The sequence below is a fragment of the Bolinopsis microptera genome, chromosome 12, assembly GCF_026151205.1.
Source record: "Bolinopsis microptera isolate Bmic1 chromosome 12, MBARI_Bmic_1.0, whole genome shotgun sequence".
NCBI classification, from domain to species: domain Eukaryota; kingdom Metazoa; phylum Ctenophora; class Tentaculata; order Lobata; family Bolinopsidae; genus Bolinopsis; species Bolinopsis microptera.
Window position 1 is genome coordinate 11,715,855 of NC_087083.1, and position 21,856 is coordinate 11,737,710.

Sequence of the window (21,856 nt, forward strand, 5' to 3'; positions counted from 1 at the left end):
GATTGAACGGTACGTTAGATTAAATACTATAAAAATCCATAGTAAGGTCAAGCTGTGTTTTAAAAATTCAAGACGCACGACGGGGAAGTCTTAAGTTAATTTTATTAACAATCCTACGCAATCTAAGCTTAATTTCAAAATGCATGAACAGGAACGTTTTTTTTCAACTACTTAGAATTTAAATATTGTTAGTTTGATATTTTCAGGTTGTTCTTGCAAAGAAGAGGGAGTGCTGGAAGAGGGAGTGTCGAACAAAGTTCTGTAGAATGTATGTAGTTGTACGACCGCCCACGTGCAAATTAGATAATAAATAGGAAGTTGCATAGTAACCATGGTAACGGTGTTCAAAAGCGCACGTGCACATGCAATTACATGCAGTCTGTATTACCAAGACGAGTTCGTTAGTGTTCTCCTTGATCATTTCATGTTTAATTCCTGTTTAATTCCTGTTTAATTCCTGTTTAATTTATACAAAGATTTGCGAGCGCCATTTCGATCGGTTTTTAGTTTTTACGTTGTGTTCAGTGCGATCAGCTACATTTTAATCGGCTGTATCTTCGATTGTGACGGATATTTGTTGATGCTATAAAAACTGACTACCAAAGAATACTATTAGCTTCCTCCCTGTGACCACGGGCTTTCTAGCATTATTTTAAAATTGATAACATGGCTACAACTACAAGCATCATTAAAATTGTGTGCAATTATTTTAGTCACTGAAGAAGCAGTATAGTACTCAAGCTTCATATTTTTAGTGACAAATTATCGAATTCGTTGCACATAGAAAAATCAATTAATCAAAATATCATTCTGTTTATCAATCATGAAAATAACCCAGGTGAGTAGAAGTAGAGACAGTGAGGATGTCTGGAGCGTTTGAGGACAAGAACATATTTAGATTAGATGATTAAAAGATTAGAAGATAAGAAGAATAGAAGATTAAAAGATTAGAAGATCAGAAGATTTCATTTGATCAATTTTTCCTACCTTTCGCTTAAGACTTGTTTTTTCATTCGATAAACTTATACTGTGATCAGTGGCTCTTACTTAACGGGTGATACTCGTAAAATATTTGTTCCATATATTAGGACCGTCGACGAGTCCAACTCGGTGCGCGTCCTGGTAGGTTGTAAACCTACAAGCTCTTACTAATTCGCTCGCCCAAAAATTTCACGTGACTTTGGTTTTTATGGTTTTGCAGCCGTACAAAATGGTTTTACATAAACCCTAATCCCAACCCTAACCCTAACCATAATCCCGAAGCTATCCATAACCCTTACCACAACCGTAACCCTAGTTGTAACAAAGCCAGGTTGTGAGAAAAATAAAACATATTTTGCTATGAGTATAACTATGAGCACCCAAAACATATAAAAATGTCGATACAATCGACCACCATGATATTAAACGTCTTGTACTGATTTTTTAAGACCTAAAACTAACATTACAGGACGTGAAGAATAAAGATCTTATCGTTATCATTACATGCATAGAATAATCTAACTCTACATAATATAACCCTTATAATTCGTAACGATATACGCTATAATTATTTATGTCACATAAATCGTCCCTTTATTTTGTCTAAGTCTTGTTAAGCTTAAAATAGAGTGACTGCAAGGCAAGAGACGAGCTGGATGAGAAGGAAAGAGAATGTTATTTTACTTTCCGAGGATACATAGTTCTCCCTTTCTCCGTCGTCCTGGGATATCATGTTGCAGTTATCAGTGCTGCAGACTTCCAATTTGCAGGAAATAACATTGTTATCTCCTACATCGTCTTCTAAACCTTCACACATGGCATCCTCCGTGTTTTCCGCAGTGGAGCCGTCCGGCAGACACACTCTTCCGACCATGTCAACTGTCATTGATTCACCTTCTACAATTAAGCTTACAGTTGCACAGACCATTTCGATTTGACTTTCATCACAAGGCATCATGCTGGATGAGTCACAGCCTGAAGGTAATTCTCCGGTCTTGAACAATCCACCATTCGATTCCATAATTTCCTTCGTGGCATCGGAGTCGTACTTGAAGGCTGCCTCGCTACACTGATAACAACTGATAGCCTTGGTACAAATCGCAATACAACTTGCAGCTATTATAGCTAATATTATCTTCATCTTCTTAACTTCTGCTACTGAGACATGTTAATCAAAGCACGGTACACTTCAGAGTTCAGATGTATATAATAATAGTAACAATCAATCAAAGATATCAATAAAAAATATTTCATTAAAGGATACTAATAAAAGACAGACATATTAAATATAATATATTTTAAACTAATTACAACACTACAAATCTATTACATTTATTGAGGATGATACAGAAGAAATGTATTTAATGTAGTTATTGAGGAGTCCTAACTCTCCTCACATCCTCAAATGGAGTTTTCTTTCTACCATATATATATAATTATATATAACTGATAATCGTCTAGGGAAAAATATGAAATAACTCATCATGGATCACGTTATTTAATTTTACGGAACATGTGGGATTGCTCAATGCAACCTGATATAGTGTGTATATATAATGTGAAAGAAATTGTATTCAAAATTATGGAAAGATCAAGGATCGAATGAGTAAAAACTAAAAACCGTATTTACTTTTAGCGCTCGCTCTCATATCTAAATATCTTGCTATCACTTAACGACACGTCACCAATGATAATAACAATTAGGATAAACAATACCCAACGAAGAGCTAGCAACTATATCAGACAGCTGTGGAGACTGATAACGGAAGCCAAATATTAGACTTTATAATTGGTTTGGGGGAGCTGTAAACCAATTATCTAATCACCTCGAAATGAGGAATGTGTCTAGCTGTTAACTGGGACTTGAAATGATATATGATGTAGTTAAAATATGTCAAGAGGAAATCGGATGATCTAATGAATCACTTTACACTCGACTATTAGGTTTTTTGTTTGGGACTGGCCCAAAGAACCAGCCATTACCTGGCTGGGGACCCCAGGCTATATAATGTTCATGAACAACCACCGCGAATAGAGATTCGACGGAATGATCATAGGCTGAGCTCCACCCAGTAAACCAGCCAAGGTTTACTCAAAAATATATAAAATATAATAATTATTATCTATTAAAAGTCAAAAACTCACACATGCACAAGATTAGATATTATGACTCATGACTTACTTAAAGTTAAACACGTTTAACTTAGAAATAAATGGCCCTGAGGGATTATTCAGATCCAAACCCTTTACTCTGACCCAATCATATTCCTAACTATATTCTTATCTGGAGTACAATTGGATGTACCGAAAGCACATCCAATTTGATACGTATGAACTATGAAATAGTTCGATAACTTGCTTTATTCTGCACGTTGACGTCATGTTTATACCAAAATCAAAATTGAACAGAGAATAGTTATGAAGATCAAAAATCGAATGAGTAAAAACCGTATTTCATATTTACTTTTAGCGCTCGCTCTCATATCTAAATAATGTCTTGTTGTCACTAAAGACACGTCACCAATTACAATAACAAGGATATACAATACCCAACGAAGAGCTACTGCTAGCAACTATATCAGACATTCATGTATCACGTCGTGACCCCCAATGTCGTTTCACTGTAAAGTTCACTGTAGAGTTCACTGTAGAGTTCACTGTAGAGTTCACTGTAGAGTTCACTGTAGAGTTCACTGTAGAGTTCACTGTAGAGTTCACTGTAGAGTTCACTGTAGAGTTCACTGTAGAGTTCACTGTAGAGTTCACTGTAGAGTTCACTGTAGAGTTCACTGTAGAGTTCACTGTAGAGTTCACTGTAGAGTTCACTGTAGAGTTCACTGTAGAGTTCACTGTAGAGTTCACTGTATAGTTCACTGTAGAGTTCACTGTAGAGTTCACTGTAGAGTTCACTGTAGAGTTCACTGTAGAGTTCACTGTAGAGTTCACTGTAGAGTTTTTACGATACAGGGGGAGCCGCGCACTCGTACGCGGCGGTCGTACAACGTATAACAAATCAGACAGCTGTGGAGACTGGGTAACGGAAGCCAAATATTAGACTTTATAATTGGTTTGGGGGAGCTGTAAACCAATTATCTAAGCACCTCGAAATGAGGAATGCGTCTTATAGCGGTTAACTGGGACTTGAAATGATATATGATGTAGTTAAAATATGTCAAGAGGTAATCGGATGATCTGATGAATCACTTTACACTCGACTATTAGGTTTTTGTTAGGGACTGCCCCAAAGAATCAGCCATTACCTGGCTGGGGACCCCAGGCTATAATGTTCATGTCTCATGAACAACCACCGCGAATAGAGATTCGACGGAATGATCATAGGCTGAGTGTCGCCCAGTAAACCAGCCAAGGTTTACTCAAAAATATATAAAATATAATAATTATTGTCTATTGAAAGTCAAAAACTCACACATGCACAAGATTAGATATTATGACTCATGACTTACTTATAGTTTTTATAAAGTTAAACACGTTTAACTTATAGAAGTAAATGGCCCTGAGGGATTATTCAGATCCAAAACCTTTACTCTGACCCCAATCATATTCCTAACTATATTCTTATCTGGAGTATATACTTATACTTATAGTTATATGTTAAAACCCTAACTATAACTAAACGACCTGCGTTATATCTCCACCGAAACACGAAAGCACATCCATGAATTTGATACGTATGAAATAGTTCGATAACTTGCTTTATTCTGCACGTTGACGTCATGTTTATAAACATGATATATGATTTTAGTTTATATGATTTATTTAGTTAACACACGTCAAGAGGTAATACTAATGGGATGATCTGTTGAATAACTCTACACTCGACTATCATGTATTTGTTAGGGACCGGCCCAAAGTACTATAGCCGATGTTTATACTCAAAAAGTCAAAAACTCACACAAGATTAGAAATAAATAATGTTATTGTGACTTACTTAAAGTTAAACACGTTTTTTAGAAATAAATGGCCCTGAGGGATTATTCAGATCCAAACCCTTTACTCTGACCCCCAGGCCCAATGGCCAATCATATTCCTAACTATATTCTTATCTGGAGTATATACGTATTATACTTATAGTTATATGCTAAAACCCTTGCTCTATCCAGAGCCCTTGCGCTTGCAGTAGCGCGCGCCCGCCTCACGGCAGTAAAAAGGGCCGCTCTAGCCATCAACCCACCCAACAATTTTGGCACCACTCATTTTGTCCTCATATGCGACGTGTGTAGCCTTTCAGACATTGATTGCGTAAACGAGGTGTCGTACGTCACCTCAAGTGTCAAGATCGGGTGACAGGGGGCTGACCATGCCTGAACCTAATTGATCATTGATTGGGTCTGAGGTCACGTGACTATGACGTCACCAGACCTTGTCCTCCGTTTCCCGCTCATTGGACCAGGTGAGCTTGCATGCTTGTGAGTGTAAGTGTAAGTACAGCTTTTCTTAACGGGTGATACTCGTAAAATATCTGTTCCATATATTGGACCGTCGACGAGTCCAACTCGGCGCGCGTCCTGGTAGGTTGTAAACCTACAAAGCTTTTCTTGACATGTGAAACAAGCGCGCCCGAAGTGGCGCGAAAGCACATGGTTAGGTGAACTAAAACCCTAACCATAACTTTTTAGGTTTATAACCTACCAGGATGCGCGCCGAGTTGGACTCGTCGACGGTCCTGGAATAATATTTGGAAATATTTTAAGAGTATCACCCGTTAACTATTACCTGGGGACCTCAGGCTATTATGTTCATAAAAGATTTTATTATGTTCATAGAGATTCGGCGGAATGACAGGCTGAGCGCAGCCCAGTAACACGACATTGATTGTTTAGTTGATCTAACCAGAGCCCTTTCGCTTGCAGTAGCGCGCGCTACTGCAAGCGAAAGGGCGTTGGTTAGAGCAACTTATATACTTGTGAAACAAGCGCGTCACGTAGTACTTGACCATTGTTAATGATTTGGTCCGGCGCGCGCTACATTTCGAGAACAGAGAAGAAAGCGGCGCGCGCTACTTCGAAGAAATTTAGACGAGTAACATCCGTCAACGCAGTACGCGTATACACATGGCCATGTGAAATTGTTTAGGGCTCGGGTTAGGGTTTATGTAAAACCGTTTTGTTCGGCTGCAAAACCATAAAAACTAAAGTCACGTGATAATTTTTGGGCGAGCGAATTAGTAAAAGCCTTATAATACACACAATCAATTGTAGCGCGATGTGTTACTGTGCCGCGCCGCGCACTTAATAAGGCTTCTCACAGCGATCGGCTAGATCGGCGAAATGCGCTACTGTGCCGCGCCGAGCTGCCATGAATTGACATCGTCAATTAAACAATCAATTTTAGCTGCAGTGGTATAACAGACTGAGCACTATCCAGTAAGCTAATTTATTGTTAGTGGACTATCCCTCTGTGCGTTCCTTTTATTTACAGTACTTTACTTTGAAAAAGACGCGCGCTATTTTGGAAAAGTTGGACGGTTATCATCCGAACATTTTGGCTATGGAATTGAGGAGCAATATGCTTTATATAATGCTTAGCAAAATGCTTTATATATTATTAGTAATTGTTATGTCATATAATCGTATAGTTACGTTTTTCAAATGCGAGTTTAAATTATCTGTATTACGGCAGATGGCTGATATTTGTTAAAAAAGGTCCGTTTCTATGTATCAGTAGTAAAGTTTCTACTTCAAGTAGGCAAGGCTTAATGGCTAGAGTAAGGTATAGTAGTACGATGATTTCGCTCGTAAGATACCATTGTCAAGCTTGCATTGGGGCAATTTCACTGGTCCATTTATAAACCAGTTCATGCAAATCTATATCAATGATATCACTAAAACTAAATCAATATTTTAGCTTAGCTGGGGACCCCAGGCTATATTGTTCATAAACATAGAATAGAGATTCGGCGGAATGACAGTTAGGCGGAGGCTGACCGCCGCCCAGTAATATTTTAGCATATCGGTATCCTAGCTATCCAAAATCTCTATGTATATCATTGTAACGTCGAGAGTTACAAGAGAATGATATTTCATGTTCCAATACACAATATATCCTTGCACGTGGTATTCTTACAATAATATCCTTACAAAGTACTAAAGTACCCTATTCAAAGTACTAAAGGATCCCCATGGCCTACATGGAATTCTCTAGACTTTACAAATCTCCATTTTCCTACTCTCCCTCCTTCCCTCCGTTCATCAGTTCCTGATCTTCAATCCTTCATCAACCACCGTCTTCTTCCTGAGAACGAGCACCTCCTTCCTCGCGGTGACTACAAGGAGTTCCTGGAACTGACGAAGCTTTACCTTGGTGGGACAGTTGAGCAAAAGAAGAGGTGGACCTTCAAGATATGCCAGGTGGATGTCGAAAGCGATCTACATTCTGAAGCTGGCACTCATCGGCCATCAACTCAACTAATCAAAACTCTCCTGGCAGAAGGAGAAAGTCCGCCTCCTAGCCCCTTGGATTGTGTTTTGCTACATGCAGTTCTTGTTCCTTTCCTTTGAAGATTTAGATTTAAATATTGAGCCCTTTGGCTAGAGAATACTTTCTTGAATATTTTCGATAGTTTTTAATATTGGTAATTTTAATGAATTGTAGTTGATTGATATGTAATATTTAGGCCCGTGGCCAGTTTTCAAGTTCTTGTTCCTTTCTCCGTCCCTAGAAGATGCAGCAGTAAACGACCTCAAGCTGTTCTTATCTCTCAGAGGTTTAGCAAAGTCTCTGGAAGACTATCCAAGAATATCGTGAAGAAGACAAGCGCAATAATCCAGCGACACACTTGGTACCTCTCAGAAGAGTTGATTCCGATTGCCCTCTTCTCAGACAAAGTCCCGGACGAGGAGAAGGAAGTCCTTGCAGTTAAGATAGGAAAACTGCCGCCTCAAACTCTACCTATCCAGAAACCTAAACTGCCTACAATCAGTGAGAAGTCTCGTCTTGGTGACTTGACTGACTTCGTGGGACCCCGCTCCATCCTCATCTTCCAGCTAAGCACTAAGCGTGTACCAGAAAGTTTCGGACTTCTACTCTTTCTAAACAAGAATTTCGCCGCGGTAACACCATGCACGATCAAATTTCCCTACTGCCTACAATGTTATTGTTCTACTTGATTGTATCCCAGAGTGGTGTTTGGCGCACGTGATAATCGTTTTCATTATATTAGGCGTGCAGAACTTGTAAAATTCTGTGCGCATCTGAGGTGTCGCCGTTGATCTGTATGTGGTTGGGTTTTAGATCATTTCATATTTTGCGCGGTTCGTTTCGTGTTAACGTTGCGTATCATGTCATGTCATATCATTACATTGTATGCCAACTTTATTGACTGTAATAAAATATTCTGTCTCATCTTAGTTAATATTTGTATCTAACTTAAACTAATACATTTTGATGCTTACTCGATACATCTACAGCACCATCGACTATATATAGGATTCTAGAAAAGCATACCGCAATCTTGATCGTAGTTGCTTCTTGAATGTAAATGTAAAGTAACATCTGTTCTTAAACAGCTGATTTTATCAACTGATATAATAATTTAATTTGTTTTGACTTGCTGAATTTTATCACTCGTGTAATTTATTAAGCTTGTTTCAACAAAATAACACTTTTTTTTTTTTTTTTTTTTTTTTTTTGGGTTGGGGCACCCACTTTACCTTCCTTTCGGAAGGCTACGTCCGTCTGGTGACTAACGTCTATTGGGGTCCCTCCGGTTGTAGGTGTCACAGGGTACGGGCACTTGGCATGGGCTAGTGCTCCTTACCCTCCAGAGGATAAAGCCTGGTGAGCGACGTTTTCCCGAAGGAAAACTGTCATAATGCTCGGTCTCGGGAGAGCACCACCCATGCCTAGGTGATCTCCCGGGCGCTCTTTTAGAACAGGCTGCCCCCTGTCTTTCTAGTGAGCAGACAGGAACCTACCGGGCATACCTGAGCATCTAGTATCTCTTGCCCAAATCTATGATTTCTTTTATCTACGCGCGTCTTTGCGACGCGCGCGGTATAATGTTGACAATACTAAGCTACCAAGCAAATTTGTGTTTTGTGAAGACCCTTTTTTTGTTTAATTTGAAATTTTGGGCCGCATGTGACTTTTCTTTGTTTGTGTGTTTGTGTTGCTTCCGTTTACCGGAGTTTTTCTGGGTGCTAATTATCCACTAGCTGGAAAAGGAGTAAGTGCTAGATATCCACTAGCTGGAAAATAAATAATTGCTAGATATCCACTAGCTGGAGCGGCCCGGGGGGCGGCGTGTGAGTGAGTGAGTGAGTGGGGTGGGAACGCCTGGAAATGAGACTGGAGAGACACTGTCCGTTATCTGGGTGAGCCACCACCGATAGTGCTCCCACTTTTGTGGGGCTGAGGGTGTTGGCTCCAAGAACCAGCCGTGAGCGAACAGCGCCTGACCCCCTCTATGGTTAACTTGAGAAAACAGGACTTTGCCTTTCTCCAGGCCAATCCGTTCAGTAACCATCTGACCCAGCACCACCTCTGATGGAAGATAACACTTATATTGACGATTGATCCGCTCAGATGACTAATATGCTATATTAATGGGGGGGGGGGGGGGGTGTCACGTCCGTCTATGTCCGCTTGTCTCATAGAATCCAAAAAGGACAGGACATAGGCGGACATAGACGGACATAGGCGGACATAGACGGACATAGGCGGACATAAGCGGACATAGACGGACATATGCGGACATAGGCGGACATTAATGGACACCTAAATCGCTAAATAAAATGTTCAATTTTTGCTGTTATAGGGGGATCATGTTTTTTGTCCGTTCGGTACCCTATATTTTCAAAACGGACAAAAAATAGAGCGGACAAAAACGGACAAAAATGGAAATAACATTTAGATGCTTCCTCCTCCTACTCTTCTTCCTCCTCCCCCTGGGTCTTCCTGATCTTCCTCAGTCCTCTTCCTCCTCCCCTCCTCAGTCCTCCTCCTCCTCCTCCTCCTCGTCCTCAGTCCTCCTCATCAGTCCTCAACAGTCCTCCTCCTCCCCAGTCCTCCTCCTCCTGAGTCCTCCTCCTGGGTCATCCTCCCCCTCTTCCTCCTCAGTCCTCCTCCTCATCCTTCTCCTCAGAGCCTCAGTCCTCCATCCTCCTCCTCAGTCCTCCCCCAGTCCCCCTCCTCCTATTCAGTCCTCCTCCTCCTCCTCCTTCTCAGTCCTCCTCAGTCCTCCTCCTCTTCCCTCTCAGTCATCCTCCTCAGCCATCCTCCTCAGTCCTCCCCAGTCCTCCTCAGTCCTCCTCAGTCCTCCTCCTCAGTCCTCCTCCTCCTGAGTCCTCCTCCTGAGTCCTCCTCCTCTTCCTTATGAGTCCTCCTCCTGAGTCCTCCTCCTCCTCCCTCTCAGTCATCCTCCTCAGTCATCCTCCTCAGCCATCCTCCTCAGCCATCCTCCTCAGTACTCCTCACTCCTCAGTCCTCCTCCTTCTCAGTCATCGTCAGTCCTCCTCCTCAGTCCTCCTCCTCCTCCTGGGTCCTCCTCCTCCTCCTCCTCCTGGGTCCTACTGGGTCTTCCTGATCCTCCCCAGTCCTCTTCCTCCTCCCCTCCTCAGTCCTCCTCCTACTCTTCCTCCTCGTCCTCAGTCCTCCTCATCAGTCCTCAACAGTTCTCCTCCTCCCCAGTCCTCCTCCTCCTCCTGGGGCCTTTTCCTGGGTCCTCCTCCTCCTGGGTCCTCCTCCTCCTCGGTCCTCCTTCTCCTCCCCAGTCCTTCTCCTCCTCTTCCTCAGTCCTCTTCCTCCTCCTCCTCCCTCTCAGTCATCCTCCTCAGCCATCCTCCTCAGCCATCCTCCTCAGTCCTCCTCCTTCTCAGTCCTCCTCAGTCCTCCTCCTGAGTCCTCCTCCTCCTCAGTCATCCTCCTCAGTTCTCCTCCTCCTCCTCCTAGGTCCTCCTTCTGGGTCCTCCTCCTCCTCCTCCTCCTGGGTCTTCCTGATCCTTCTCCTCCCTCTCAGTCATCCTCCTCAGTCATCCTCCTCAGTCATCCTCCTCAGTCATCCTCCTCAGCCATCCTCCTCAGCCATCCTTCTCAGCCATCCTCCTCAGTACTCTTCAGTACTCTTCAGCCCATATCCACATAATTAAAAATTTCCTCCCAAACCCATTTTCAGACCCTTCTGTGGCCCGCTCGCAGCGGCTAAGTTACTTTTCCAACAGGGGCGTGCTCAGGATTTTTAAAAGGGGTGGGCGAGGAGTCGGCGCGAAGCGCCGTCTCCGAATTTTAACTGGATTATATGCTAAACCAATAGGATATCAATACAGAAGGTTCAAAACAGTTGATTAGACACTTGGTTATTAGTAATATTTTAAGGGGGCAGGGGGCGCAGCCCCTGAAAATTTTTAACTGCATTATATGCTAAATTAATAGGATATCAATACAGATTACAGAAGGTTCAAAACAGTTGATTAGACACTTGGTTATTCGTAATATTTTAAGGGGGCAGGGGGCGCAGGCCGCAGCATCCAGAAAATTTTTAACTGGATTATATGATAGACCAATAAGATATATCAATAGAGAAGGTTCTAAGTAGTTGATTAGACACTCGGTAATATTTTGGATTCAAAACATTGGACAAATTAAAATTAAAGCTGGCACGAATTTTAAGTCATTTAGAGAGGAGAAATTTCCTCTCGATACCCAATGATTGAACTGCTCTTTGCGGACTGCAATTGTCAGTCTATAACCAAGAAATTTCCTCTCAGATGCCAAAAATTTCCTCATTCTTCCCAAATTTCCTCCCAGATATCTGGTGGGTTTGGCAACTTTGTGGATATGGGCTCTTCAGTACTCTTCAGTACTCTTCAGTCCTCAAAATGTTTGTCCGCTAATGTCCACCAATGTCCGCTAATGTCCACCAATGTTCATCCAAGTCCGCCAATGTCCGTCTGGGTCCGCCAATGTCCGTCCGAGTCCGCCAATGTCCGTCCGAGTCCGCCAATGTCCGTCCGAGTCCGCCAATGTCCGTCCGTGTCCGCCAATGTCCCAAAAAACACGTCCGTTGTCTCATAGAATCCAAAAAGGACAGGACATAGGCGGACATAGACGGACATGACACCCCCCCATTAATGAATTAGAGTAAATTGTAACCCTATGGAAATCTGTGTAACTGTCGTCAAGCACCTAAAACTGGTTGCTATGCCTGTAATTAATTAACACACAACTGGCGTCGCGCTCAAAATAGGTTCCTTTTATAAACATAATTATAGGGGAGTGGTCTATATTGCGAAGGAGCCAGTAAACGACCGGGGGTAGGATTTGGCCGGGGCTGGGGCCGGGAATGTCCAAATTTTGCCGGGGCCGGGAATTGGCCGTTCTGGAATTTGGCCGGGGCCGGGGCCGTGAATTTAATAAATCCGACAAACAGGATTTCCCTTTAACAATTCCTTTATATATAATGAAGAATATATAAAGGAAGGAAGTATCTTCACAACAGTAGGAGCTGAGACATGGAAATTGAAGCTTAAAGGTTTAAAGCAATGGCTTTTATCAGGGAAGATCAAGATTCAGAATCAAACTGTCCAAATAGAATTAGAATAAAATTTACGCAACGATAAAATAAGGATAACAAATAATTTAAAGAAGCTTCAATCAGCTGTGCAGGATTTTAAAATGGTTTTTACTCTCTGACATTGCCATGACAAAGATAAGCAGAAGGACGAATGAAGCTATATGGGGGGCCGGGGGGGGGGGTGTCACGTCCGTCTATGTCCGCTTGTCTCATAGAATCCAAAAAGGACAGGACATAGACGGACATAGGCGGACATAGGCGGACATAGGCGGACATAGACGGACATAGGCGGACATAGACGGACATTAGCGGACATTAACGGACATTAACGGACATTAATGGACACCTAAATTGCTAAATAAAATGTTCAATTTTTGCTGTTATAGGGGGGGGGATCATGTTTTTTGTCCGTTTGGTACCCTATATTTTCAAAACGGACAAAAAATAGAGCGGACAAAAACGGACAAAAATGGAAATAACATTTAGATGCTTCCTCCTCCTACTCTTCCTCCTCCTCCTCCTGGGTCTTCCTGATCTTCCTCAGTCCTCTTCCTCCTCCCCTCCTCAGTCCTCCTACTACTCCTCCTCCTCGTCCTCAGTCCTCCTCATCAGTCCTCAACAGTCCTCCTCCTCCCCAGTCCTCCTCCTCCTCCTGGGTCCTCCTCCTGGGTCCTCCTCCTCCTCTTCATCCTCCTCCTCTTCCTCCTCAGTCCTCCTCAGTCCTCCTCAGTCCTCCTCCTCATCCTTCTCCTCAGTCCTCCATCCTCCTCCTCAGTCCTCCCCCAGTCCCCCTCCTCCTCCTATTCAGTCCTCCTCCTCCTCCTCAGTCCTCCTCCTTCTCAGTCCTCCTCAGTCCTCCTCCTCCTCCTCCTGAGTCCTCCTCCTCCTCTTCCATCTCAGTCATCCTCCTCAGCCATCCTCCTCAGTCCTCCTGGGTCCTCCTCCTCCTCTTCATCCTCCTCCTCTTCCCCCTCCTTCTCCTCCTCCTATTCAGTCCTCCTCCTCCTCCTCCTCAGTTCTCCTCAGTCCTCCTTCTCATTTCTCCTAAGTCCTCCTCCTGAGTCCTCCTCCTCCTCTTACTCCTGAGTCCTCCTCCTGAGTCCTCCTCCTCCTCCCTCTCAGTCATCCTCCTCAGCCATCCTCCTCAGCCATCCTCAGTCCTCCTCCTTCTCAGTCATCGTCAGTCCTCCTCGTCAGTCCTCGTCAGTCCTCGTCCTCCTCCTGGGTCCTCCTCCTCCTCGGTCCTCCTCCTGGGTCTTCCCGATCCTCCCCAGTCCTCTTTCTCCTCCCCTCCTCAGTCCTCCTCCACCGTTCGGTACCCTATATTTTCAAAACGGACAAAAAATAGAGCGGACAAAAACGGACAAAAATGGACAAAAACGGACAAAAATGGAAACAACATTTAGATGCTTCCTCCTCCTACTCTTCCTCCTCCTCCTCCTGGGTCTTCCTGATCTTCCTCAGTCCTCTTCCTCCTCCCCTCCTCAGTCCTCCTCCTACTCCTCATCCTCGTCCTCAGTCCTCCTCATCAGTCCTCAACAGTCCTCCTCCTCCCCAGTCTTCCTCCTCCTGAGTCCTCGTCCTGGGTCCTCGTCCTGGGTCCTCCTCCTCCTCTTCATCCTCCTCCTCTTCCTCCTCAGTCCTCAGTCCTCCTCAGTCCTCCTCAGTCCTCCTCCTCATCCTTCTCCTCAGTCCTTCATCCTCCTCAGTCCTCCCCCAGTCCCCCTCATCCTCCTCCTATTCAGTCCTCCTCCTCCTCCTCCTCCTTCTCCTCAGTCCTCCTCCTTCTCAGTCCTCCTTAGTCCTCCTCCTTCTCCTCCTGAGTCCTTCTCCTCCTGAGTCCTCCTCCTCCTCCTCCTCCTCTTCCCTCTCAGTCATCCTCCTCAGCCATCCTCCTCAGTCCTCCTCAGTCCTCCTCCTCCTGAGTCCTCCTCCTCCTCTTCATCCTCCTCCTCTTCCTCCTCGGTCCTCAGTCCTCCTCCTCAGTCCTCCTCCTCATCCTTCTCATCAGTCCTCCTCCTGCTCAGTCCTCTCCCAGTCCCCCTCCTTCTCCTCCTATTCAGTCCTCCTCCTCCTCCTCAGTTCTCCTCAGTCCTCCTCCTCATCCTTCTCCTCAGTCCTTCATCCTCCTCCTCAGTCCTCCCCCAGTCCCCCTCATCCTCCTCCTATTCAGTCCTCCTCCTCCTCCTCTTTCTCCTCAGTCCTCCTCCTTCTCAGTCCTCCTTAGTTCTCCTCCTTCTCCTCCTGAGTCCTCCTCCTCCTCCTCCTCCTCTTCCCTCTCGGTCATCCTCCTCAGCCATCCTCCTCAGTCCTCCTCCTCAGTCCTCCTCCTCCTGGGTCCTCCTCCTCCTCTTCATCCTCCTCCTCTTCCTCCTCGGTCCTCAGTCCTCCTCCTCATCCTTCTCATCAGTCCTCCTCCTGCTCAGTCCTCTCCCAGTCCCCCTCCTTCTCCTCCTCCTATTCAGTCCTCCTCCTCCTCCTCCTCCTCAGTTTTCAGTCCTCCTTCTCATTTCTCCTAAGTCCTCCTGAGTCCTCCTCCTCCTCTTCCTCCTGAGTCCTCCTCCTCCTCCCTCTCAGTCATCCTCCTCAGCCATCCTCCTCAGCCATCCTCCTCAGCCATCCTCCTCAGTACTCCTCAGTCCTCCTCCTTCTCAGTCATCGTCAGTCCTCCTCCTCAGTCCTCCTCAGTCCTCCTCCTCCTCCTGGGTCCTCCTCCTCCTCCTCCTGGGTCCTCCTCCTGGGTCTTCCTGATCCTCCCCAGTCCTCTTCCTCCTCCCCTCCTCAGTCCTCCTCCTACTCCTCCTCCTCGTCCTCAGTTCACCTCATCAGTCCTCAACAGTCCTCCTCCTCCCCAGTCCTCCTCCTCCTTCTGGGGCCTTTTCCTGGGTCCTCCTCCTGGGTCCTCCTCCTCCTAGGTCCTCCTTCTCCCCCTCAGTCCTTCTCCTCCTCCTCCTCAGTCCTCTTCCTCCTCCTCCTCCCTCTCAGTCATCCTCCTCAGCCATCCTCCTCAGCCATCCTCCTCAGTCCTCCTCCTTCTCAGTCCTCTTCAGTCCTCCTCCTGAGTCCTCCTCCTCCTGAGTCATCCTCCTCAGTTCTCCTCCTCCTCCACCTAGATCCTCCTTCTGGGAAAAATTCTCAAAATGTTTGTCCGCTAATGTCCACCAATGTCCGCTGATGTCCACCAATGTCCGTCCGAGTCCGCCAATGTCCGTCCGGGTCCGCAAATGTCCGTCCGAGTCCGCAAATGTCCGTCCGAGTCCGCCAATGTCCGTCCGTGTCCGCCAATGTCCCAAAAAACACGTCCGTTGTCTCATAGAATTCAAAAAGGACAGGACATAGGCGGACATAGACGGACATGACACCCCCCCCTATATGTTTTCTGAAACCATTCTCTGCTCCTGTTGCAAGTTCAAGCCATTGCACATTTCTATGTGACATTAAGGAGTTTGGGAGACACTTCTTGTCATTTATTGATTGATTGAAATAAATTTTCGTGCACATACAGAATGAATGGTTAATAATTTAATATATATGTAGACCAAGCTCTGTGCACGGGATGCTTCCTGGAAGAATCCAGTTCTTTTAGCGGGGCACCCTACCTAAAGCCAAATTGAGATATAATAATCATATTCCTAGAGAAATAATCAGAAATCGAATACCAATCAAATAATATGATATATATGAGTAGTAACCATATTTACTATGCAAAATGCCCCAACCACATAGTGTAAATTTATATAGAATTCAAATTCCATATCATCATTAAACCTCAATACCTAGTCAATATAATAGCCCAAGCAAAATTAAATAACTTCTTATATACCTTACTGTCATACTACAAATTAATTAAACATTTGAAATCTGTTGACCAGAGAATAAATTTCTAAGCCTAATGCAAGTGAAATAATTTAGATGCAATAATGAATGCCTAATGTGAGTATCATTTGTCAATGTCCTTGTAAAAAAGTCTGTACAAGAGATATGAGTAACTAATATAGAAGAAAAAACAGGAAGTTGTCGTCTGTTGTAAAATAAATAAAATATCTAGAATATAAATTAGAATATAAAATAACATTCAGTCAATGTGTCGTCAATAAACTGTACAATTATCAAATGTTAAAACTGGGTGATACAGTCACTGTCACAGTCACAGTCACTATCATCCTAGCAAGGCATACCATACATGTGATGACTGCCACATGGATTTTAAGGTGGTAATTTAAATCAAAAGCGCTTAATTGATCCAGTTAAAGCAGAGCTGTAGCCATGTAAGGAGCTTGGCAAGAAACTGCCCATCCCCAGGTCAATATCATTAAAAATATGTCTTATGTTATCATATCTGGGTGAAATATTTCGTGGTTTTTATCACCATGGGGCATTTTTGGGCCTCACAATGATCCAAAGTGGCAGAGCCCGATCCATGGGAGCAAAGCCCGCTACAGGCGAGTCCTTAAAAATCTTAACTATTTTGATATAATTCTTCAAACACAAGGATATTTTTTATATGATAACCCCCTTCAAATATGCGGAAACGTTTTCCATGACATGTTTTGCCTAGAAAAGGCAGGTTAAAATATTCGTAAACTTTCTCAGATATTTGTAAATCATGACAAGATGTCATGACTCATGATTTTGGATGTCATGATTTCGGATGTTGTTAAAATATCAAAAATTTGACAGTGTCATCTATTTAATTGTATATGTTTATTGTTTATTTAGAATCAAAGGTTATTGGTCAAATAATGATTTTAACTTACAATTCCACTTAGCAGAGCCAAAAGGCCTACCTTCATGATAAGGGTGTCCTGCTTATAAAAAGTAGCCTAATAGCATATAATGGCTTCTAACAACAAAGCAGAGATTCAAGTCGGAGGTTAGTTTTACAACTGGTTCAAACTATTCGAACTAATATAGAAATCAAATTTAACTACCTAGTTCATTTGTAAACGTTTTTAAGAAATTTATTGATAATGTAGATAAAAACAGATCTTCAATGAAGTCATAAATGCCTTATTTCATTTTGGTACAATTCAATGATTTTCTGTTCTTGAACAGGAAAATACAGATTAGTAAGAAGGATAGGCAGTGGTTCTTTTGGCGATGTATATCTTGGCACTAATATTCTTACTGGGGAAGAGGTAAGAGTTCTATTTTTTAAATATTCTACAAAAATTAAAGATTATTAATAAAATCAAGTTAACCAAATATTTGATTTGAAGTACGAGTGTATTCATTTCATTTATTAAAGAAGTGGTATTCATTTTCAATATTGAACTGAGTTAGCTACCGGTCATCTTTTTTAGTTCGGTTAAATCATGTAAGTGATATTGATATGAAAATTCAACTAACTTTGCACTATCACAGGTTGCAGTGAAGTTGGAGCCTGTAAAATCCAGGCACCCACAGCTCCTGTACGAGAGCAAACTCTACAAAATATTTCAAGGTGGTGTTGGAATACCTCACATAAGGTTTGTTAACTTAATTGATTAATTTGTTAGTCTACTTGATAATTGATTGATACAGGTATATATACTACCATCGTATATAGCCATCGTCCCTATTTGATATTTATAGTTGAATTATATCAACTGTTCAGAATAGTGAGGCCTTTCTATGTCATATACCCGCTGAAGTATGTAATTTCATTCATGAGCTTGCAAGTGTAATGAACTGTGATATAATTTACTACTTTGCATCATATGACCTAATAGTTAAAAGAACTTGAATTGCTCTTTATAGCAAAACACGTACTTGACTTTATCATGTAGCATTAATGAATGCAACGTCATCCTGAACTTTATAAATTTCAGATATTTCGGACAAGAGCAAGACTACAATGTGCTTGTGATGGATCTCCTGGGCCCGAGTCTGGAAGATTTGTTCAATTTCTGTTCTCGCCGTTTTACAATGAAAACTGTTCTCATGCTGGCAGACCAGATGATAGGTCGAATTGAATTCCTCCACAACAAAAACTTCATCCATCGAGACATAAAGCCAGACAATTTCCTGATGGGCATACTAAAGCAGTGTAACAAAGTGTTTCTTATTGATTATGGTCTTGCTAAGAAGTATCGTGACTCCCGTACACGTCTCCACATTCCGTACCGAGAGGATAAGAACCTGACAGGAACCGCACGATATGCCAGCATCAACGCGCATTTGGGAATAGAGCAGAGCAGGAGAGATGACATGGAGAGTTTAGGGTACGTGCTCATGTACTTCAACCGATCATCCCTCCCTTGGCAGGGACTCAAAGCTGGAACAAAGAAACAAAAGTATGAAAAAATATCAGAGAAAAAGATGTCCACCCCTATCGATGTATTAACCAAAGGATTTCCGTCCGAGTTTTCAAGCTACTTGAATTATTGCCGAGGTTTAAGATTTGAGGAAGCCCCCGACTACATGTATCTCCGGCAGCTATTCCGTCTTCTCTTCCGCACACTCAATCACTCCTACGACTACATTTTCGACTGGACGATGCTGCGTCAGCAGAAAGAACAGGCACAGGCCGCCAGCACCAGTACCTCTGCCGCAGCAACACCTGGAACCGCAAAGAAGCGCACTGAGACGCGGGGACGCAGCAAAAACGAGTGAAGGAGCATCCCTGGACAGTGCATAGTCTCCATTCCCCGGTGTAGCTTACTTTCTACAAAACTTTAAAGAGGTGTCATATTGTGCCCCTAATATATTGAATTTGTATGACAGAGTCGGTCGCCAAGAGCAGGTTGTATAGACGTTCGCAAAGAGGAGCGAGAGTGAGCATTGAACGATGAGGTCAGGTGACAGGGTTGGATCGAAAAATATGATAAGCTCCTCTGGTCATGTAGAATTGGGAAAGAGAATTGTAAATCCCGAATTGTTTGAATAATCGTGTTTTTTGGAGTTTGGTTAAATAGTTTTGCTAGCTTCTTGCTTAAAAATTTTTTGCTCGGTATTACTGTATGGTAAATTCTGCTTTCCTTTTGATATTTGCATATGGGTAGGAAAGTGTATTCACTAAGTAGTCGGTAGATTGCAATATTAACAGCTTCCAGAAGGACGTGTCAGCTGCACTGGAGTTCCCAAAACATTGCCCTTCTCACGCTACCATAGTTGTTCCATACTTGTTGGGCACTATTCGTCTAACAAATCTTCTCATCCCACCTAATGAAATCAAAATCAGCTACATATTTTCCATTTGAAACCTCGTCAAAACGTAGCAAAACCCATCTTTAAAGCTCACTTTGAACAGAAACCACGTGACTGATAACAGTTGCCGTCCAGCATACCCAGAAATATCTGCCCAAACCTATTTCAAACACCAACATTCCACCAAATATTTCTCAAGCTGGACGTTTTAGGATCCTGGGAAATGCCAGGTGCAGTTTTTCAGAATACTTCAATTCATCTGATTCGACACAAATAGCTGACAGTTGTTACCAAAACATTGGTATGCCTAGCTCTTTCGTGTTAAAATCACTGAGTTTTGTATTCCGTTGAAGTCCAGAACTTGAGAAATAGGAAAGTTGTTGAACTGCTGCTCATATTTTGTACACGGCTTGACCGGGTAGCCAAAGGCTGTAACGTCAGTCTTACCTTGCGTCTTAAAATGACAAACTATATGGTGGAAGTTTTTATATTGTGGTTGTTGGGGATTAGTTTTCGTGTATTATAAAAATGCCTGGCAAGGTTTTCATCTAGAATTATGAACTGATCACATTTTATTTCTTGGTCGCATCTGTGTGCGACACAGTAAAGGGGTCGTTCACATATTACGTAATCACTTTTTGGCCAATTCCCCCCTCCGTAATCATTTTTACGCATAACTATTGTGTCAAAATTACACTAGCGTAATCATTTGGAAACCTCCCTCCCCTCCCCCCTCGGCTGATTACGTAATATGTGAACGACCCCAAAGTGTCCAGTAGATATGGAAGCGAATGTAACTGGTAGAGCTCAGTCCCTAGTCTTGTAGTTCGGTTTATATCATTCTTAATTATTGTGTTTTAAGACTTTTAAAAGCAAAGGAGTTGGGTAAAGTAGCAACAATCACTTTAATCGAGTTACTTAATTAGTAATTGCTCAATTAGTAATTACTTAATTAGTAATTACTTTACGTTCCCTGATGGCCTAGACCTGTTTCATTTTCTAGGGAAAGAGAAAACTTTTTCATTCAGTACCATTAAAGTAAACCAGATGTGCAATGTAATTTTAATATCTGGAAATGTAAAACATTTACAACAAATTGCACGTGTACTGTTCACGTGGTCGCCCCTAGTCCCCAGGCCTGATAATTTTAACATGTGTTCGGTAGTGTGGTCCCTTTTCGTCGCTCTAGAAGTTTATATAATTAGGCCTGTTATTCCAAGGATTGGTAATATAATGAATGATTATTATATTGGACATGTGATATTTTCCAAAAATTATTGGGTTGCTATTTTTTTCGTTTCTTTAAAGGTCCGGTGTAAAAGTTTGCTTATTTTTATTTTTAATTTGTTTAGGGACTCCTTCATAAACTCCTTCAAGGATTTAACTAGATACACGCACGTACACTGGTGAGCGACATTTTAAGAGTGCTGATGTTTTCAAACGGTTTTGATCAGCGTAAAATATGTTAAAATAATTTAAAATGTGTAATTTATAGTTCAGTCGACAGTATCTTAAAGTTCGAAAATCTGGCGTGTCTAGATATGATATTGCAAGCCGCCAAAAATCAGATTCTTGCTGGGTTCTAGTGTAATTTTTGTTGAATTCTAATCTTTCCGGGTTTAGTTTCAACAACCACAATTATTTGAATGAAGGATTTGTGAACCGCAAGGAAAGATTTTTGGTGGGTTGCTTTGCTTGCAGCACGCGTGTGCCTGCTTTGAGCAAGGTATTTTTGAGAGCTTGAAACTCCAAAAAATAAATATATTCATTTTGTAAACACTAATAACATGTAACATGGAATGTTGAAATATGATCGGGTCATAATTTGGCCCTAATATGAGATGATGCATACGCGGTTTTCCTCGCATATCACGTGACATCCGCAAAATCACGTTACTTTGGTCACGTCACGTGGTTTTGTTACGATGTCACGTGGTTCTGTGACGACTTCATCGCTAAACAATGATGTGTTCACTGTACCATATAAAATATTGTATGTTCAGTGTTCAGTTTCTGATTTATTCCCCTCGTTTTACTTTGTGTTTCATGAAATCCGATAATTTATAACCAGAGAAAAGTTATAAAATACGTGCTAATAACGAGGTAACGACTGAAGCTTAGTCACTGCAACTGTAGAGGGACCGGTCCCAATCAGTTCAAAACCGGTTGAGCATGTAATAATACACCGTCTTAAATCATTATGATGCAATTTATTGT

At 42.6% G+C, this 21,856-nt stretch overlaps 1 protein-coding gene across 1 annotated transcript; it reads left to right on the plus strand.

Moving 5' to 3' along the window:
- Positions 1–2,291: 2,291 nt before the first annotated feature.
- On the plus strand, positions 2,292–21,660 carry LOC134824117 (casein kinase I-like). The gene is made up of 5 exons (XM_063835847.1): positions 2,292–2,319; positions 17,279–17,384; positions 17,567–17,649; positions 17,876–17,979; positions 18,322–21,660. The coding sequence occupies exons 2-5, from the start codon at positions 17,348–17,350 to the stop codon at positions 19,103–19,105; spliced, it is 1,008 nt and encodes a 335-aa protein (XP_063691917.1). The 5' UTR covers positions 2,292–2,319; positions 17,279–17,347; the 3' UTR covers positions 19,106–21,660.
- The last annotated feature ends 196 nt before the right edge of the window (positions 21,661–21,856 follow it).

What these genes read in the sequence shown, in the direction of transcription:
- LOC134824117 (XM_063835847.1), top strand. Translation starts at nt 17,348, where the DNA reads ATGGCTTCTAACAACAAAGCAGAGATTCAAGTCGGAG. An exon ending in ATATTCTTACTGGGGAAGAG is followed by an intron (nt 17,650 to 17,875) that starts GTAAGAGTTCTA and finishes GCACTATCACAG; the next exon opens with GTTGCAGTGAAGTTGGAGCC. An exon ending in GTTGGAATACCTCACATAAG is followed by an intron (nt 17,980 to 18,321) that starts GTTTGTTAACTT and finishes TATAAATTTCAG; the next exon opens with ATATTTCGGACAAGAGCAAG.